Source organism: Anabrus simplex, chromosome 1 (genome assembly GCF_040414725.1).
Source record: "Anabrus simplex isolate iqAnaSimp1 chromosome 1, ASM4041472v1, whole genome shotgun sequence".
NCBI classification, from domain to species: Eukaryota; Metazoa; Arthropoda; class Insecta; order Orthoptera; family Tettigoniidae; genus Anabrus; species Anabrus simplex.
This window is the reverse complement of record NC_090265.1, coordinates 961,091,449-961,113,819: the sequence shown is the minus strand read 5'-3', so window position 1 is coordinate 961,113,819 and position 22,371 is coordinate 961,091,449. Positions and strand designations below refer to the sequence as shown.

Sequence of the window (22,371 nt, the reverse complement as noted above, 5' to 3'; positions counted from 1 at the left end):
GATGAATTTGTAGGCGATTTAATATCTTTAGTGGTGTTCGTAATTAGTTCAACTAAGAAAGGATATTACGAGTCTTTTAGGGAGGCATATTCTGCTTAATTTTCTTGTTTTATACGATCCAGGAAAGTGTTCCCACTGTTAAGTGGAACCAGATGAGCACTCATCAAGATGTAACTTTGTGTAAGTACTTACTTTCTGGGGTGATCATAACATATATTTGACTTGTATTAGTATTGTTTATAATCTCCCCCCCTTGCCGTCCTTTTTCATTATGTCTCAAGACTTTGCGACGCATGCACGAGTTGTTAAAAAAATTTTCCGCTTTACGATCTTCCGGATATCTCTTTTTGAAAGTTGGCAGGTATGACTTTGTGACGCGGCAAGTGTTTACATTTCTGAAGTACGAGAGAAGTGCCATGGTGGGAAATCATACAAGGACAGAGTGACTGTATTGTGTTGTCATGCATAAGGAAGCGAGACTTTCTCCCCTCGTCATAGGAAAGTTCGATTAGCCACGATGTTTTAAGGGCATTGGGTACTTTCTGTGCAAGTACAGGGCATCTAAAATGCATACAGTACAGTAATCCAATGAATAAAGCACTTGCACATGGGAGCCAGCATAGATTTCTTCTCGTTTTTGAATCATGCTTTTTTCTTTTCGTTGCGAGAGCTTATGTTTGTCAGTGAGTTATCAAAGTGCATTACTTGAATACTCTGAATGCACGTTCCTGGGTGCATTCTGGAAATAGTTTTTTTTTCCCATGGCATTTGAAAGGTTTAAACTGTGAATCAAGATTAACTGCATGCAGTAACGGGCCTTAGAAGATTTTGTAACATGGCACATGTTTGCACTTCTGAATTACGAACTGGTGGTTAATTCGAAATTACAAGTCTGATTTTAGAGTCCCAGCGACTTTGAATTAACGAAGTTTCACTGTACTCGTGAAGCACTGTTGAAATGTTGTCGTACATCCGTTGTTCCCCCATGACTAATAGAGAAGCCTTCTCCAGCTATTCCAGTACACACTCTGCATCTCACTTTGTACTTATTACTCATGACATGCTGTAATTCCTGAGGAATCTTTTTCCCAGACGGAACGATACCACTGCAACTTCTCTTTCTTCTTTGTCTCTTTCTCTTCAACTTCATCGATCTCTTCCCGTTATTGATTACTTATAAATTTATCCATTATGGTTATCACTCAAAATATTCCATGTGCTTAACGTAGCTGTCGTTTATGTAACACGCAATGCAAAAGCAATTTCTTGTTTACTGCATACGTCCTGTGTCCACTCACAATTCAACTCAAAAACAAAATTGAGGAGACTCGTGCTATACGTGCCCGCTAGTACTGCTAGCACACTGCCAGAGCGCTGTTCTCAACTGTGATGACTGATCATTGGTCAGAATAGAGAATATGTAAATCATAACCACGCACTTTCTCAATACTATACTATTGTCTGAACCGCAATACTTTAAAAAACGGAACATTGGGCGCACGGTTTAAAGGGGGCTCCGTATGCGGAACGAAAAAACGTATTGTTCCGGGGAAACTGTACAGCTTGCAACCCTAGTTGGCAGGTATGCATACAGTAAGGGCTCGTTAATTCCATGTGGATGGTACCGAGACTACCTCCAATAGAAAAATGTGGCCTAACAAAATTACACAGAAAAGCTACTTCAGTTAAACATTACGGCACAGTAAATTAGAAAGCAAAAACATACAGATTGCCTTACACTAAAAAGAATTTTTTAAAAAAATTGTCTACAGTAAATAAAAAACTATACTATCTACTTAACCACTGTAGTGCCTTTCAGTAGTGATGAATAAAAAAGCAGACATTTCATTGCATTAAAAAAATTAATGATGATTGCTGTTTTAAGGTCATCAGCCCTTATACATATAATGCTGCTTCTGTTTTCACTCTGTAAAAAAAAAAAAAAAAAATATATATATATATATATATATCTGCTCAAACAAATGTAATGAACTAGAACCATATGCAGGGTGGGATTGAGGAATTGCTGAACTGCGTTCAAGGTCAATCCCTAACGTTTCAACAAGCATGTGTTGTGTTCAGCTTTTGCCACATATAAGGCACTTGCATTGAAATTGTTGATTTATCATTTTTGTTACCGGTACTTCATTTTATTTGCTCAGATTTATGGGACTCAAAATACTACATAGAGACTCTACAATGCTCTCAAGTCATTACACTGCAGAAATATAGTGCTATGGCATAAGATGTGACATACCAAAGTGAAACTCATAGCAGATATTTGTTTGTATGTAGGCTCCACTTCTCCGAATCCAGTTGCGACGCATTGGAGTCAAAACACCAGAGTTGTTCAGAATAACCTCCGCTGCTTGAAAAATACGTTCTCGGGGGTTATCCAAACTGGTTACTTCAGTTCAATATACTTTGTTTTTCGTGGTTCTCCAAACATAAAAATTGACTGATGGGTTCACATCGTCCCATCCACCTATGAGGAAACGTCTGATCCAAATGATCGTGCACTAAGTGCACATGGGGTGGTGCACCATCGTGTGAATGATGATTATCATGCTTGTCGTTTAAAAGGGCCTAACATCAAGGTCATCGGCCCCTAATAGTAGGAAATGAGATGATATGTAATGACAATTTAAAAGTTCAAAATCATACACTGACAAGAAAAAACGTGATGATAAAGAATGAATGGATGGATGGATATGAATTTAAAACAATCAGTGGATCTGGCCCGCCTTCTGCCCTTCCCAGAAACTATCATGGACAATAGTACAGTAAAACCTCGTTAATTTGAAGTCGTCGGGACTAAAAAATCGGACTTCAAATAACGTGATTCCGAATTAACCGCCAATTCGCAATTCAGAAGTGCCAACCCTAAGGCCCATTACCACATGCGGTTAACCTTGATTCACAATTTATACCTTTCAAATGCCATGGGAAAAGAACTATTTCCAAAATGTATCCAAGAAGGTGCATTTACAGTATTCACATAATGCACTCGGATATCTCACTGGTAAACATAACCTCACGCAACAAAAGAAAGAAAAAAAAAGGGGGCGACTCAAAGACGAGGAGAAATCTATGCTGGCTCCCATGTGCAAGTGCTTTATTAATTGGATTACTATACTGTATGCATTTTAGATGCCTTGTATTTACACAGAAAGTACCCGATGCCCTTAAAATCGAACTTTCCTATGACTATCCTTATACGATTTCCCGCCATGGCACTTCTCTCGTACTTCAGAAACGTAAACACTTGCCGCGTCACAAAGTATTTAAGACCCATTAATACATGCAATCACCTCTATTCACAGTTTAAACCTTTCAAATGCCATGGAAAAAACTATTTCCAAAATGTATCCAACAAGGTGCATTTACAATGTTCAAATAATGCACTTGGATAAATCACTGACAAACCACCTCACGCAACGAAAGGAAAAAAATCGCACAATTCAAAGGCAAGAATAAATTATGCCGGTTCCCCGCTGCAAATGCATTATCCTTTTGGATTTCTGTACTGTTTGCATCTTTAGATGCTTTGTACTGGCATGGAAAGTGCCCTACGCCCTTAAAACATTGTAGTTTATCGAACTTTCCTATGATGAGGGGATAAAGTATCTCGCGCCCATGTGCATTGCAACGCACTACCATAACCCCCATCCCTCACCCTTGTACGATTTCCCGGCTGGCAATTTCTCCTTTAAAACCATAAGACCGTTTGGGCTCGCATTAAAATAAAGCAATGCAGTTTTACCGGCAATAACAATATTGTTCGGTGCCTACGAATTTATTACATGAGCCATGTTTTTTCGTCAACTGTGGCATCGCCAGTGTTTGCGGATTCTGTTTTCCCGCACACTGCCTGTTGCGTGATATTACGGTGTTCCTTAAAGGGTTGAATACAAAAGAATTCCGATTTCATTCAACTTAGCAATCATGAAGCGCACTGTAGACTCACTGAAGTGAGTGTAAGTGCGGAAAGCTACCCCTCCACGTTCCAGAACGCGTGTTCTATTATGAAGTGGAGCAGATAAATTTCGAGTTGAAATTACTCTAACATACTATTGTTTTAAAATGTAAAGGCAGTTTCGAATTAAAAGTCTGAATTTCGGTAATGGGGCCGACGTACTTTGAATTACGAATTATCCGTATTTTGAATTCAACAATTGAAATTACATGCAAAACGGTATCTCATGTTTCCGGGAACGAGAGCTTCTTCAAATTAGGGGGGATTTTGAATTAACCAATTTTGAATTATCGAGGTTCTACTGTATTACTGACCAAGGGACTGCCTCTAAGGTACAATCCTGAATCGAGGATGCTTGTTGTCTAGAGGAGTCCAAAATCCAGGCCAACGGCCCCTCATAATGGTACTTATTGCTAGTAAAGTAGAACCATGGTATTTTTCATGTTGCAGAACTAATCAAAATTAGCATAGACTGACAGTGTGGTAGTGCTACAAGTATTGTACGTCACACAGGTAAAGCAGACCTATGGTGTTTCGCACATACTGGCGACACACACAGACAACATAAACCCATGGTTTTCCTTACCGAGGTGTACTAATCACAGGCGTCAGAATTCCTGTGGTCTTCCTCACAGAGTAGGTACTAACCACAAGCAACGCAGACCCACTGTGTCGCTCATATAGTGGTACTAATGGTGGTGGTGATTTTTGTTTTAAGAGGAAGTACAACGAGGAAATCATCCTCTCTGAACAAATTAGTGGAAAAGATATTTGAAATAAAAAACAAAATTATTTATTCAACAAAGGAATTTGGAAAAACAGTACAAAATAAAACAAAAAATTATAGAATTAGGCCGAAAAAATTACTAACGAATCAAAAGGGAACGTGCGTTCGCTGAGTAACAGTACACTTGTAATTTATATACCCTTGATAAGTCCACTGTCGCACATAAAGTGGATGACGAGATCAGCAGTAGTAGAGTCATTGGCTAATATGTGTTCGAGTGTTTCCCGCAGGCCAAGGCTCGTTCTTAGGCCAGAGAGATCGGCGCACCCTGTGAGGATGTGGGCCACGGTGAAGTCGGCACCACAACAACACACTGGGGGGTCTTCCCTCTTTAGGAGATAAGGGTGCGTAGATCGTAAATGAACTATCCTCAGCCTACACAATACTATGGCCTCTTTCCGTGAAGGCTGGAAAGAGGACCGCCACATGGTAGTTGTCTTCTTAATTGCTCTAAGCTTGTTGGGAGTTTGGATAGCTAGCCACTCCGATTCCCAGGACGCCAAGATGGTTCGAAGTAGCTGAGAACAAATATCCTTAGCAGGTACATTGACAGGTCTTGGAGGTAAAAGTACAGCTTCCTTTGCAGCTTCATCCACAAGTTCATTTCCCGTAATTCCAACGTGGCTTGGAAGCCACGCGAAAGTGATTCTGGTGCCAACATCACTTAACCTGGCTAAAAGGGCATGTATCTGCTGTGCCAGTGGGTGTTTCGAGAAACAGGTTTCAATAGACAGCAAAGAGCTTAACGAATCGGTACACATAAGAAATGTTGTAGATGTTGATTCCCATAGGGAACCTAAAATATTTGTCCTGAATGAGTAAATTTATAATAGGGCGAAACGCAGGCAACCAAGAACGAGTTAGCTGGAAAATTTATAATGTCCAATAACGGACCATATATTGGTATTACACATAAGAAAGCCACTTCTTTCGTCAAACAATGCAAATTGCAGTGCCTCTAAGATGGCATAAAGCTCTGCAGAATACACGCTACATACTCTAGGAAGCGAGATCTTCATGCTCATATCATCAATGACGAAAGAGCAACCAACATTATCTCCAATTTTAGAACCATCCGTGAAGATATGTCTCGCAGCTCAATATTAGTGAACGAAGTCCTGGAAATACCTCCGATAAACGGAGGAATCCGTGTTCACCTTGGGTGCACGGAGTAGATCTAGAAGTATATCCGGTTGTGGAACCAACCATGGAGGTACCTCGCTTAAAGATTGTTCAAGACAACCACTGATATCGATATTCAAATCATGACACAAGCTATCAATTCCAAACTCAACCGGCTGTGTGGCATTCATCATGTACTAATAACACACAGCACCCAGACCCATGGTGTTTCTCACAATGGTACTAATCATGGGTACTGTAAAACCCAAACTGATTCACCCTCTGTTGCTACTAATCACAAACGTATTGTATACCTAATATAGTGGTACTACTCGCAAGTAAAGGCGCCCATGGTGTTCCCTGCGTGATGGTACTAATTACAAGTAGTTTCATGGTTCTAAAAGTTCAAACAAAAGTTTCCGTAGACGCCCCTCACAACAGGTAGGGGATACCGTGAGTGTATTCTTCGTCTGCGTCCCCCACCCACACGGGGTAGAGAGAGAGAAAAGGAGGGATCCGTCATTTCGAAAAATGAAGTAATGGATGAAAGGCAAGGGCCACGAAGGCTGTGAAAATGAACGACTCCAAAGGCCTCAAATGTTCTAATACCATCGGGGTCGGAAAAGAAGAAGAGTTGACCAAGGGAGGTCAGGCAGGGTAGCTGAAAGTGAGGTACCTGGCACAAACAAGCGGAAACAATGCCAGGACTCAGCTAAGGGCTCCATGGTCACCAACTCACCCCCCCAAACTGAGAGCCCCTGGGGCCCCTTTTCTCGCCTTTTACAACAGGCAGGGGATACCGTGGGTGTATTCTTCGTCTGCGTCCCCCACTCACAGGAGGTCAATCGTGTAAAAAACGTCATGGTTCTGCGTAGCTGAAGCGCCACATCCCCTAAAAGCTCCAGTAACGTACCTATGAGGAACTCCAGGCGCAACCGTGCAGGTAAAATGATTGGTCCAACTAACTGACCTCCTGGAAGTTGCCTTGACGTACTGCGTGGGGATGTTTCACAGCCTATGAGTGTGAAAATTGCCTCATCACCAATACACTACGCAGAACCATGTGGATTTTACACAATGGTGCACCACGTCATGTAAGCCGCTTAGTAACAGAAAGTATGAATTGCTTGCTTGATCAATTAACCAGCGGCAGAAATCCACTCTTGGTTGGTAATCAGCTGGTGAATGCTGAATGTGGTAAGGGTGCATTCGCTCTTCATGCAATGTTTTATGCACGGTCCAAGTTAGTACACAAATGGCATGTGTTATACTATGTGTACTGCACCAGGGATCATCGTCTACCATACCCAGGATGTCTTCTTTAGTGTCTAGGATTGCACGTGGCTGTTCAGGCCCTCAATTTTCACAGTGTGATGTAACAAAACAAGTATCATGAACATGCTGTACTACAGCAAGTATCATTTGCTGGATTCAACACCTGTCTGATGGGAAACCCATTTCGATAGATTTGCGTAGTGCGATGCGTGTTCTGTTGTGACTCACCATACACTAGCAGCATATCAAGGTTTTTGTGGTTTTCATACACTGGCATCATTCAAATACCACTACTACTGAAAAACAAGATGCTCTTCAAAAACTACACTTTCCCTTGAACGAGGAATACCTTTCAACATCTGGCCAGCATACGAGGAACGAACGCTGTCAGATCTTTTGAGAATTGGTGTCGTCTTTTCCATAAAGGTAAAGGAGTACAACATACAAGGATGACAATTCCAAGGTTTCTTCATGGATGAGTGACAGGAGGGGCCTTTTGTCTTCCGAGTGGACAAACACAATTAAGAGTTCCTGCAATACATTAGCAGTCAAAGCAGTCCCGTGACTGTCATCAAACACCATCCATTCTCACTATCCAGGTTATACAGGAAGAGAGACTCTCAGATGTGCTAGGTCACTGTCCAAAAGGAGAGTTACAAAGAAATAACCAACATCATAAGGTACTTCTCTACGGAAAGCACAATGGGGAGTGTACAAAGAAATCCCCTGTATCGCTGAAAACTGTTGAAATAAGCATGTGGATATTGTTGCTAGCAAGTATAAGGAGAAAGAAATGTCTTGTGTTGGATCCCATAGTCCACTTTGAGAAGAAAAAAAAAACCACACACACAGAGCAGGCATCGCTGGTGAATGAGGAGAAGAAAGCTGCTTACAGCCCGTGTGTCCATCACTGAAGTGAGAGCTACTACACAACTGGATACACACGGGAAGTGAAGGGCGTTCTTTTTGGAGCCAGAGGAACCTCCATTAAGGGCACAAGCTCCTTCCTCAAGAAACTGGAATTAATACAGAACAATCTTCATCATCTATTCCTTATGATTCAGAAGGATGCTTTTATCCATTTCATCCACACATTTGTATTTTTGTTGTCTTTCAGTTTTTAATTTTCTTTTTTTATAATTCATAAATGTTCTTTTTAATGTTTTAGTAATTCAGGCCTCATCTGTGAACCATGTGACCTTGCCGCGGTGGGGAGGCTTGCGTGTCCCAATGATGCAGATAGCCGAGCCGCAGGTGCAACCATGTCGGATGGGTATCTGTTGAGAGACCAGACTAACGAATGGTTCATCGAAAGAGGGGTCGCAGCCTTTCGGTAGTTGCAAGGGCGGCAGTCTAGATGATTGACTGATATGGCCTTGTAATAATACTCAACATGGCTTAGCTGTGTTAATACTGCTAGACGGCTGAAAGCAACGGTAAACTACAGCCGTAACTACCTCCCGAGGACATGCAGCTCTCTCTGTATGACTGATGTACTGATGATGGCTTCCTCCCGGGTAAAATATTCCGGAGGTAAACTAGTCCCTCATTCGGATCTCCGGGTGGGGACTACACGAGAGGGGGCGATCATTAGGAAGATGGATACCGACATTCTGCGAGTCGGAGCGTGGAATGTTAGAAGTTTGAATCGTTGTGGTAGGTTAGAGAATCTGAAGAGGGAGATGGATAGGCTAAAGTTAGATGTAGTTGGTATAAGTACGTTGGCAGGAAGAACAAGATTTTTGGTCAGGCGACTACCGAATTATCAACACAAAATCAAACAGGGGAAATGCAGAAGTTGGTTTAATAATGAATAAGAAAATAGGGCAGCGGATAAGCTACTACGACCAGCATAGTGAAAGAATTATTGTCGTCAAGATAAGACACCAAACCAATGCCCACCGCAATAGTGCAGGTCTATATGCCTACTAGTTCAGCGGATGATGATGAAATTGAAAGAATATATGAGGAGATACAAGTTTTAATACAATATGTAAAAGGTGACGAGAATCTAATTGTGATGGGAGACTGGAATGCAGTGGTAGGCCAAGGAAGAGAAAGTAGTACAGTAGGAGAATTTGGATTGGGACAAAGGAACGAAAGAGGAAGTCGGCTGGTTGAATTCTGCACTGATCATAATTTAGTCCTTGCCAATACTTGGTTCAAACACCACAAACGACGGCTGTATACGTGGACGAGACCTGGAGACACTGCAAGGTATCAAATAGACTTCATTATGATTAGGCAGAGATTCAGAAACCAGGTGTTGGATTGCAAAACTTTCCCAGGAGCAGACGTGGACTCTGACCACAACTTGTTGGTCATGATATGCCATCCGAAGTTGAAGAAATTGAAGAAAGGAAAGAATGCAAAAAGATGGGATCTAGACAAGCTGAAAGAAAAGAGTTTGAGGGATTGTTTCAAGGAACATGTTGCACAAGGACTAAATGAAAAGGCTGAAGGAAAAACAATAGAGGAAGAGTGGAGAGTCATGAAAAATGAAGTCAGTAAGGCTGCTGAAGAAATGTTAGGAAGGAAGAAAAGATCAACTAAGAATCAGTGGATAACTCGGGAGATACTAGACCTGATTGATGAATGACGAAAATACAAGAATGCTAGAAATGAACAGGGCAGAAAAGAATACAGGCGATTAAAGAATCAAGTGGATAGAAAGTGCAAGGTAGCTAAGGAAGAATGGCTGAAGGAGAAGTGCAAGGATGTCTAAGGCTGTATGGTCCTGGGAAAGGTAGATGCTGCATACAGGAAAATCAAGGAAACCTTTGAAGAAAGGAAATCTAGGTGCATGAATATTAAGAGCTCAGATGGAAAGCCACTTCTAGGGAAAGAAGACAAAGCAGAAAGATAGCAGGAGCATATCCAACAGTTGTATCAAGGTAACGATGTAAATAATTTGGTTCTGGAACATGAAGAGGCTGTTGATGCTGATGAAATGGGAGACCCAATTTTGAGGTCAGTGTTTGACAGAGCTGCGAGTGACTTAAATAGGAACAAGGCACCTGGAATTGATGATATTCCCTCTGAATTACTGACTGCCTTAGGAGAAACCAGCATGGTAAGGTTATTTCATTTAGTGTGCAGGACGTATGAGACAGGAGAAGTCCCATCCGATTTTCGGCAGAATGTTAAACCTATTCCCAAGAAAGCTGGTGCTGACAGGTGTGAAAACTACCGCACCATTAGTTTAGTATCTCATGCCTGCAAAATTTTAACACGTATTATTTACAGAAGAATGGAAAAACAAGTTGAAGCCGAGTTGGGAGAAGATCAATTTGGCTTCAGAAGAAATGTAGGCACACGTGAAGCAATACTGACTTTACGTCTGATCTTAGAGGATCGAATCAAGAAGGACAAGCCCACGTACATGGCATTCGTAGATCTAGAAAAGGCATTCGATAATGTTGATTGGAACAAGTTATTTATGATTCTGAAGATGATAGGGATCAGATACCGAAAACAAAGAATTATCTACAACCTGTATAAAAATAAGTCTGCAGTGATAAGAATCGAGGGCTTTGAAAAAGAAGCAACAATCCAGAAAGGAGGGAGGCAAGGCTGCAGTTTGTCCCCTCTCCTTTTCGATGTTTACATAGAACAGGCAGTAAAGGAAATCAAAGAGAAATTTGGAAAGGGAATCACAGTCCAAGGAGAGGAAATCAAAACCTTGAGATTTGCCAATGATATTGTTATTCTATCTGAGACTGCAGAAGATCTAGAGAAGTTGTTGAATGGTATGGATGAAGTCTTGGGTAAGGAGTACAAGATGAAAATAAGTAAGTCCAAAACAAAAGTAATGGAGTGCAGTCGAACGAAGGCAGGTGATGTAGGAAATATTAGATTAGGAAACGAAGTCTTAAAGGAAGTAGATGAATATTGCTACTTGGGTAGTAAAATAACTAACGATGGCAGAAGTAAGGAGGACATAAAATGCAGACTAGCACAAGCAAGGAAGAGCTTTCTTAAGAAAAGAAATATGCTCACTTCACACATTGATATCGGAATTAGAAAGATGTTTTTGAAGACTTTTGTGTGGAGCGTGGCACTGTATGGAAGTGAAACATGGACGATAACTAGCTCAGAAAGAAAGAGAATAGAATCTTTTGAAATGTGGTGTTACAGAAGAATGCTGAAGGTGAGATGGATAGATTGAATCATGAATGAAGAGATACTGAATCGAATTGGTGAGAGGAGATCGATTTGGCTAAATTTGACGAGAAGAAGAGATAGAATGTTAGGACACATCTTAAGACACCCAGGACTTGTCCAGTTGGTTTTTGAAGGAAGTGAAATTGGTAAGAACGGTAGGGGTAGACCAAGGTATGAATATGACAAACAAATTAGAGCAGATGTAGGATGCAATAGTTACGTAGAAATGAAAAGGTTAGCACAGGATAGGGTGGCATGGAGAGCTGCATGAAACCAGTCTATGGACTGATGACTCAACACACACACACAGTAATTCAGGTTTGGTACCTTGTTGTTTAAGAACATATATTTTTTTCAATGCAAATAAATACTTTTTTTGTCTTCTGGATCCATGCAGTTGTCTGCAAGTGAGGTCAGACTCTCAATTTAAGAAGAGAAAGTTTTTATATATCAAACACCAATTTCATGATCAATTAAGCACTGTGAAATAAACAGGTGCAATAAAAAAATATGAACACCCCTTTGGATGGGTTTCCCTTTGAATGGCAATTCCCACTGGAATGCCTTTACCCATAATATAAATATGAATACTGGTGCAAGCTGTGAGGCAAGCAGTTGGAGCAGTTTATGAAGTTTAGTGGTGGAGTGTAGGTGTGTTACTTGCTGGGCTTTGGCTTTTTGAGTATTTTATGTTCAACAATTAAATATGAATGGTAGAAAATGTGATATGTGACAGCTGTACTAAGCTACTAGTATTACAAAAACTTCCAACTAAAAGCAGAATAATTTACCTGAATGTACCACCTCGGCCCCGCTGTCCACTACTTCCTCTATTTGTGGAACCTCCACGTAAATTTCCAGCACTGCGGGACAAGTTACCACGGGGAGAACCAGATCTGCGACCCGAGAACCTTCCACCTCGTGCTCCTCTTAAAACTCCTGCACCTGAAATGAAGGAAAAAGATTAATGATTTAGTGTACACTAACATTATCAAGTGAGGAAGTTAGTTTGTAATGGAGGGTAATCTCAGGAATGACTGAAGTCATTCAAGTAATTCTTGCGCCATTAGAGAGCTTATTTCTTCCAGAATTATTATATGCTACATTATCAATGGAGCTGACATATTTTTTTTAAAAAGTGGAGCTAGTCAAAGAATTGTGTGCCCAAGTTCCTTAACCCTCTTAGTGCCAGGCCCAGGTGCTCAAGAGTATGCCAAGAGTGCCAGGCAGATTTAGAGAATTATGCAGTTTCTGAATCTCTGGACTACATAGTTCACAAATATTATAACTATGATTTGAAATTTGTATTAAATTTTAACGAGAAGCCACTCTTACTGCTGAAATAAATTAGAACACTAAAGTGTTCTTGGGTATTTTGAAAAAATTATTTTCCAAACAATTTTAAAACACGAAAAATTAAAAATCAGAAAAAAACACACAAGAAACAGAAAATCAAACTTGATGTTAAATATTGATGACTTCTTTGAAATGTCCTATTTAAGACGAATAAGCATGAAAAGTTTCATATTTTTATCTTCAATATTTTAAGAGTTATGTACAATGGTATCGTAATATACAATGGGCATGTTCAACAATGGGATCGAACCTGGAACATGGGTTGTAGTCAGGGTAACCAGATGGTGAAAGATTACCATTGTTCACAAGGTGAAAGAATCTCAAGATCAATTGGAATCTATTTCTTGAGAACATATTTCAAAACCATGGAATATAAGGGGAGTTTTTGACCCAAAAAGAAAATATGCTCAGCCTTCTAGTTATACAAATTTCCAACAAAACAGAAATGAAAGTCTTCATTTCAGTCAATGTAATCGGGCGCCACTGCTGTACTCTGGCTTGTGGTGAAAAGACATGATTTTTCATATCTATTTGTCTCTGTAGTTACGAGGTTCCATAATTGAGCTGTGAAAAATAAAATAAAAATACGCTATAGGTTAGCGTCTGACAAAGGGGCGTGTCTCGGGCCAGGAGTATCATAATAATCAGGTGAGGGTTGGTATTTTGCATCTTGACGTAATTGAATTTCACGGAAAACAGGGAATTCTTGCTGTTGGATATTGTTAGAGGCGTCATCATCATCAGTACTGTCACTCAGACGGTCATTACTACTTGCAATGTTTACACTCGGACAATGCGCACGTGGTTGAGTGTTTACAGAAAACTCGCTGTTATCACTCCAAATAACACTTTCACTTTCTTATTCCTCACTACTTGGAGGAATGAATTCCTAATTCGAGTCTTCATCATCCTCTTCTTCACTAAAAATTATTAAGATATACAGCCAGTTCTTCATCATTAACAAAATAACTTCTCCCGCTAGTCGCCATTTTACTCACGCGGCATGGAGAGCATACGTCGTAGAAAAACACAGACTTAAAAAATTCAATGCGTGATAATGAATGAATTTGCGCACCATTTAGCGGCATAGTTAAAATCTAATGACAATTCTCTATGGACTCGACACACAAGATGTTGCAATCTGACGGCCCAAGTTGTATAAACTCGTATAGAATTACGCGCTATCCAAACAACGATATATCGTGGTTGGCACTTTACGCGTACATGCGAAACAACGATATATCGTTGTCTGGCTCTCTACGGGTTAACAGTGTATACGCCACTTAAAGCATGATAGTTACATCAAAATTATGTACGTAGTATCTGTAGTTCTTAACCCGCGAGTGGTCGCTATATGATATTTTCTCTCCCATTATTTTTTATTGTGATATTACTTCACAGTGATGAAAAAGGGAGGTGATGTTCCCTCTTCTAGGGTAAGCACCCCCTCCCCTAGTCAGAACAAAGGTTCCTATGTTACCAAGCGCACTGCGTGAGGGTTTCTCTCATCGCGCGACTAATTACGTTGGTGTTATTTTGAAGTGGAGCGGGAAACTTACTCCTGTTGTACGCGTTAGTATTTGTATTATGAGCACATCTTGTTTTTGAAAATGTTATTGTGTTCAGAAACCTTGCTTTTTACATAAATATTACTAGATATAATGCATGTGTGAGATTTTATTTTTTACAACTTCAGGACGGAAGTTATTTTTATGTACATTGCATATGTTATTTTAAGTAGTAATTTGTGTCTTTAATAAACAGCTAATCATGTCCGGCTCCATGCCTAAATGGTTAGCGTGCTGGCCTTGGTCACAGAAGTCCTGGGTTCAATTCCCGGCGGGATCGGGAATTTTAACCTTAATTCATTAATTTTGCTGACACGGGGGCTGTGTGTATGTGTCGTCTTCATCATAGCGCACAGGTCGCCTACGGGAGTCAAATCAAAGGACCTGCATCTGGCGAGCCGAAAATGTCCTCGGACACTTCCGGCGCTAAAAGCCATACACCATCTCTCTCTCTCTCTCTCTCACAGCCCATTATTTCATTTTATCTAAAATATATAAGGTAGAACTTGCATTTCATTTCAGTAGAAATTTCAGCCTTACGCCCCACAAAACTGTGAAAAATGTCATATTTATTTTAATGTGAGAGAAAGTCTCACGCGCGACCACTCGCGTTACATTTCGGCTAGCGACCACTCGCGGGTTAATAAGACCTAAACCTCCCAATGGTATCACCACCTTGACAAAGGCAAAATACATTTTGCCAGGTGTTTTGGAGGCTTACGTGTTCAAATGATACTTAGTGCTATGCCGGCGGGAGCTTATGCTCCTGGTAGGGCCACCCATGCCGGACAGGTCTAAGGTGATGATCCAGACTAAGAGTGATACCCTGGTCCTCCAGGTTGGGGGTTGGTGTGTGGGTCTAACAACTCCACTACCACAAAACTACATATTGTTCAGAAACCAAATCGAGATAACTGGACGGTCCAAAACTTACGATGACTAAAGCGTGCTAAATGGCAATGATACGGATATAATGGAACATGGAATGTGGGAAGTATCTTTCAGGCTGGGGCTAGTAGAAAATTAGAGGAGGAATTACTTAAATATCAGAGATGCAGCAGCATTACAGGAGATAAGATGAAAGACAATCTAGGTGGCAGATCTACAGAACTACATTTTGTTCAATAGTGGGGAGGAAGAAAATGGAATAGCAACAGGGTTTATGGTCAAGAAATCGGTCAGTCATAATATGAATACAGTAGAACCTCGATAATTCGAAATCGAATGCAGATTTTGAATTTACCTGAGCACAAATGCAAGTGTGAAGAGGGGACTCTATCAACCTTTCTTTAATTTCAAAACTTCATCCATAGCATGACATGCCTCAACAAGGAACCCGGAAATTAGTATTTATCAGCAACATCATACAATAAGAATGAACAACCTACAGAACCTCAGTCGATTACGCTCCCCGCAAAATTGCGGCCCAACAAAGCACCTTGATTGTGTATTCACAACGGTTGGTCTCAGTGCCGACATGCTGCAAAGACGTTTCAACTTAACACCGAAACCTCAGTGATCCTCTACTCTATAGGAACTGTATTTTCAACCTCTGTTATACAATTTTTGGAGTGTGTGGCATTCAAGGGACTCCAGCAAGCCAAGCCCTTTATTGCACCATATGTACATATGTATATTGTTTGACAATGTTGGCAACAGCACAGATTTTTGAATGGAACTCCAATGAGTCTAAGCCCCATATTGTACCATATGTACTGTGTATACCTTAAGTAATATTATATTAGAATAAGGCATTCTTGTTAAATTAGTTTTAGTAATGTTTTACGTACTATCGCTATTAAGCAGGTTCACCAACAGCTGATGACCTTTTTACAGGCCGAAACCGGTACTGTTTCAATGTAGATAACTTAAAACATTTTGTAATAAAGTATTGATTAGGTGGAAACTCATTCTTCATACTTGCATTCTTAATTCATCAATACGGACAAGAAGCTGATAGATTATACTAATTCGAAATCTGTTAATTCAAAATCCCGCCTAATTCGAAGAAGCTCTCGTTCCCGGAAACATGAGATATAGTTTTGCATGTTATTTCAATTGTTTAATTCGAAATACGGATAATTCGTAATTCGAAGTACAAAGTCGCCCCATTACCGAAATTCAGACTTTTAATTCGAAACTGCCTTTACATTTAAAAACAATAGTATGTTACAGGGTAATTTCAACTCCAAATTTATCCGTTCCACGTCATAATAGAACGCACGTTCCGAAACGTGGAGGGGTAGCTTTCCGCACTTACACTCACTTCGGTGGGTCTACAGTGCGTTTCATGATTGCTAAGTTCAATGAAATCGGAATTCTTTTGTATTCAACCCTTTAAGGAACGCCGTAATATCACACAACAGGCAGTGTGCGGGAAAACAGAATCCGCCGCAAACACTGGCGATGCAGACAGCTGACGAAAAAACGTGGCTCATATAATAAATTCGTAGGCACCGAACAATATTGTCATTGCCGGTGAAACTGCATTGCTTTATTTTCATGCGAGACCAAACGGTCTTATGGTTTTAAAGGAGAAATTGCCAGCCGGGAAATAGTACAAGGGTGAGGGATAGGGGTCATAATAGTGCGTTGCAATGCACATGGAAGCGAAATACTTTATCCCCTCGTCATAGGAAAGTTCGGTAAGCTACAATGTTTTAAGGGCATCAGGCACTTTCCATGCCAGTACAAAGCATCTAAAAATGCAAACAGTACAGAAATCCAAAAACTAATGCATCTGCACACGGGAACCGGCATAATTTATCCTCGTCTTTGAATTGTGCGACTTTTTTTTTCTTTCGTTGCGTGAGGTTATGTTTGTCAGTGATTTATTCAAGTGCATTATTTGAACATTGTAAATGCACCTTGTTGGATACATTTCGGAAATAGTTTTTTCCATGGCATTTGAAAGGTTTAAACTGTGAATAGAGGTGATTGCATGTATTAATGGGTCTTAGAATACTTTGTGACGCGGCAAGTGTTTACGTTTCTGAAGTACGCTAGAAGTGCCATGGCGGGAAATCGTACAAGGATAGAGTAATAGGAAAGTTCGATTTTAAGGGCATCGGGTACTTTCTGTGTAAATACAAGGCATCTAAAATGCATACAGTATAGTAATCCAATTAATAAAGCACTTGCACATGGGAGCCAGCATAGATTTCTCCTCATCTTTGAATCGTGCTTTTTTTTTTTTCTTTCTTTCGTTGCGTGAGGTTATGTTTACCAGTGAGATATCCGAGTACATTATTTGAATACTGTATATGCACCTTCTTGGATACATTTTGAAAATAGTTCTTTTTTTCATGGCATTTGAAAGGTATAAACTGTGAAGTAAGGTTAACTGCATATAACTATAGTTTGTAACGCAGCAAGGGTTGGTACTTCTGAATTGCGAATTGGCGGTTAAATCGAAATCACGTTATTCGAAGTCCGATTTTTTAGTCCCAACGACTTCGAATTAACAAGATTTTACTGTATGAAGCAATAAGACTCAGACTATGCTGGTTAAGATCGAAAGGGAGATTTGCCAACATATCACTAATTAGTGTCCATGCCCCAATAGAGGATGCCAAAGAGGAAGAGAAAGAACAGTTCTATAAAAAAATGGAGCAAGTACATGACAAGTTGCCCAAGTATGATGTTGAAGTTGTCCTAGGGGATTACAATGCCAAAGTAGGCAAAGAGAAAGAAAACGACCCAGTGGCAGGATATCACCGTAAACACCAAGAATCCAATGAGAATGGATGGAAATTGATTTTTCCTTTAGCAAGGAGCTGGTGATTAAGAGCACGTTTTCCCCATACGGAGATCTATAAAGACACATGGATATCACCGGATGGTCTGACAAAGAACCAAATAGACCATGTCTGATAGATGCGCGACATGCCTCCAATATAATGGATGGAAGACAGTGATTCAGATCACATACTGGTGAGGATAAAGCTCCAAGAAAGACTGGGAATTAAACCCAGGGACAGCTGAGCAGAGCAGAGTCTATAATGCAGAACTGTTAAGGGACGAGAAGGAGGAAGAGTATAGAGACCGGCTACAAAGAAAACTACAGATGGGCAGAAATGGAGATGTGGACAGCAATGAAATGAAATGGCGTATGGCTTTTAGTGCCGGGAGTGTCTGAGGATATGTTCGGCTCACCAGGTGCAGGTCTTTTGATTTTACGCCCGTAGGCAACCTGCGTGTCACGATGGGGATGAAATGATAATGAAGACGACATACACACCCAACCCCCGTGCCAGCGAAATTAACCAATGATGGTTAAAATTTCCAACCCTGCCGCGAATCAAACCCAGGACCCCTGTGACCAAAGGCCAGCACGCTAACCATTTAGCCATGGAGCTGGCCGTGGACATCAATACAATGTGGGAAGAAACCAAACTAGCGATAAATACAACAGCACAGGAAGTACTTGGAGAGAGAAGGAAACAGAATAGAAGTAAATGGTTTGACGAAGAAGCGGGTAAGGTTCTGGAAGAGAGAAATCTAGCCCGACAAAGAATGCTACAGAGACCCACTCGAAATAATATGGCAGTTTTTAAAGAGAAACGGAGAATAGCAGAGACATTGATAAGGAACGAGAAAAGAATAGAAGAAAGGGAGGGAGTGGATGAAATGCAGAAGAATTTTGAAAACAAACAAGGTAGAAAATTCTTCCATGGGGTTGGACAAGTAAAGAAGAGATATCAAACTAGAGTGAATATGCTGAAGGATGAGACTGATAGACTGATTGTTGGGAAAGAACAAATTCTGGAAAGATGGGCAAAACATTTTGAAACATTACTTTCTGTCAGACCAATAAATGAAGAGGATTAGGTAATATGGAAACTTCAGAGAGAGATGAGGAGGGGGAATATGGAGATGAGTGTGAGGGGGAAGAGAGGAATGAGGAGAATGGAGATTAGGATGAAGACGATATGGGATCACCGTCGACTGAAGGAGTAAGAGAAATTATAAAACAATTGAAGTAAAGCCCCAGGGAATGACCTCATAACGGCAGAAATGGTAAAACATGGAGAAGTGTTGGTGAGGAGAATGCATGAGATAAATTAAAAAGGTATGGGAAACACGTAAAATGCTGGAGGACTGGACACTAGCAAATATATGCCCTAAACATAAGAAGGGGTCATGCATGCAATGTAAGAATTATTGAGGTATATCCTTACTGACTATAGTGTACAAAATCCTCTCTACAGCCATAACAAAGAGAGTTAGTAGTAGAGCAGAAAGAATTATAGGGGAGTACCAAGCTGGTTTCAGACCTGGAAGATCGACGATGGACCATATTTGCACCATGAGAATTACTCTGGAAAAGACATACGAACACAACGTTCGACTAGGACATATTTTTATAGATTTTAAACAAGCCTATGATAAAGTAAAGAGATCGACATTGTGGAAAAAAATGAAGGAGTTTAAATTCCCACAGAAGTTAATAAAATTGACTAAGATGACCCTGGAGAACAGCAGGTCAGGTTAAAGTGCAGGGAAGTGTGTCAAGATCTTTCAGAACCAAAGAAGGCCCAAGGCAAGGAGATCCCTTATCACCAGTGTTATTTAATGCAGTGCTGGAGAAAGCTGTAAGATCAATAACTTAGTAATATTTACAATAGACTGATCCAAGTTTTGGCTTATGCAGATGATGATACAGATGTTGATTCCCACAGGGAATCTGAAATATTTGTCCTGAATGAGTAAATTTATAATACCAATATAAATGGTCCGTTATTGGACATTATAAATTTTCCAGCTAACTCATTCTTGGTTGCCAGCGTTTCGCCCTCGCGTGCTAGGGTGGGCTCATCAGTTGGTACCTAGCACACCTACCAATACGCTGGCCAGTGCATACCTTGGAGGCCACTGCGTAGGCTAACTGGAGCCACCGGCCCAATAACGGACCATTTATATTGGTATTATGCAGATGATGCGGTGATATCTTCTAGAAAAAACAAGGCACTTACAACTACCTTGAGGGAGCTGAAAGATGTAGCTGGGTCTTTGGGTTTGGAGATAAGTGAGGCTGAATCTAAATATATGGTAATGGAGAGAAGTGGAAGGAACACCGAAAAACTCCAAGTGGATGATTATACCTTTGAAGCAGTAAATAGCTCCACATATCTTGGCTCAGTAATATCAGAAAATAAAGTTGAGACAGATATTGTAAATCATATTAAGGCTGCCAACAGATTCTACAGAGCAATGTAACTCTCTACAAAACAATAATTAAACATGTACTTATATAAGGGAGTGAGGCATGGGTATTACCTGAGGCCACAGAGAGGAGATTAAATGTGTGGGAAAGGAAAGTACTGAGGAAGATATTTGGATCGGTGAAGGAGGGAGATTTGTGGAGAATCAGAACAAATGGAGAAATAAGATTATAGTATAAGGAGCCAGACTTGGTGACCTCAGTCAAAATGAGATAAATTGGATGGCTAGGGCATGTACAAGAGATGGAGGAGGGAAGACTTCCAAGGAAGGCACTGACATGGCACCCTGGGGGCAGGAGGAGAAGTCAGCCCTGGATGAGATGGCTGGAGGATGTGGAGACTGATCTGAGGACAGTTGGGAGTCAGGAGGTGGAGTAGGCGGGCTGAAGACCGGCACGACTGGATAGCGGTGTTGTCAAGGAGGCCAAGGTCCTTAAAGGACCACAGAGCCATGGAGTAAGTAAATAAGACCTAAAAAAAAAAAGTCTAACATCGTATGTATCTTCCAACATATAGATGGTGTTCTGGCAGAAGGTCGTAACCCACATTTTTCTGGAAAATTCTTTTTTACTTATTTCTGTTGATTTATGTCTTCTGCATGTACTGGCAAAATACTGTATGCCACAGGTAACCAGAAATATATTTTATTAAAGTTTAAAATGAAGTCTTATCCAATGAGTGATCAGGTTTGAAACAGGGAAAAGGTCGTAACCCATACCTCATGGAGTACGGCTACACGAGAAGGAACCTCACATGTACTTTTAACTGGCAGAAGGTCGTAACCCATTACCTCGTCGAATATGCCTACTTGAAAAGGAACATCACATGGACTGATAAATGCCAAGAGGATGTACCACACGACAGTTTGATACGTAATTAATTCTGCTATTTTGAGAATGGGAAAGAATAGATGGAACGATGTAACATAGCAGACATTTAATTAAATTTGTAATAGGCCTAATAAAATTTTGGAACTGCTCAGATTAATGTTATTAATAAAAAGTTACTGTGATTAAACGTTGGCACGCTTGTCCAATAATGGCAAAGCAATAGTTCAGCACTTCAGTGTTGTTCTGTGAACAAGAGCCAGTTATTGAGGAGTACGTAGTAACTCGATGATAAAGGAAGTTTTGTGTTATAATAGCACATCGGAAAACTTAAATTGCATACTGTAAGTAATAGACTGAAATTTCCATAAAATTATGTGAGATTATTCATTACAACAGCCATATTAAGTTATTCATTTTCCAATATATCTATTTCAGCACAATGTTTTCAAGATCAAGGAAACTTGTTGAAATGGCTTTGGCACTATCTTCCGAGAGTGGTGTTTCAGAAGACCGGCTTAGTAAAGACTAAAGGCCCTTCAGGATAAATGCCTAAAAACCGTAGAGGCACAGCTGTTAGTGACATAATATGTGATACACTGACCACTTCAAACGTGTGTTCAGAAGGTGTTTCAAGAATCTCAACAATTTTGAGAATGTTCATGTTTTAAATACATCTGACAGTATTTTGGACTCTGTGTGTGTTAAAGGAGGAAGTAGTAGTATTCATCTTAACTGTGACAGTGGAAGTGTTTCAGTAATGACAGTGTGCACCCCCAGAAAGCGACCACGGTGGATAAATGTGGGTTGGGAAATATGACAATGCTATGTGCTTTATTCCTTCCGGTGATAAATCCTCCAAAAGTAGAATATATTGTAGCAGAACATGTACAAGCCATAACACAAACAAACCAATGTGAAATGAATATAGACCATGACAAAACAGACCAAGAATCCCAAGACAGAATACAAAGAAACAACCAACATGTGTTACAGCTGGAATATGTCTGAGAGCACTTGAAAAACACAACAATAAGATACAGAGTGAGTGGTCGTTGTGATTGTGGGAGCA

The 22,371-nt window shown here is 40.4% G+C and overlaps 1 protein-coding gene across 2 annotated transcripts in view; it reads right to left on the bottom strand.

Annotated features, from left to right (window-relative positions):
- The window catches only part of LOC136857811 (chromatin target of PRMT1 protein), a 253,971-nt gene that overhangs the window by 20,421 nt on the left and 211,179 nt on the right, over nucleotides 1-22,371 (bottom strand). For both annotated transcript variants that reach the window (XM_067136755.2, XM_067136756.2), the window contains exon 6: nucleotides 12,116-12,269. In XM_067136755.2, coding sequence (XP_066992856.1) covers nucleotides 12,116-12,269 — 154 coding nt within the window. The remainder of the gene's footprint in view (nucleotides 1-12,115; nucleotides 12,270-22,371) is intronic.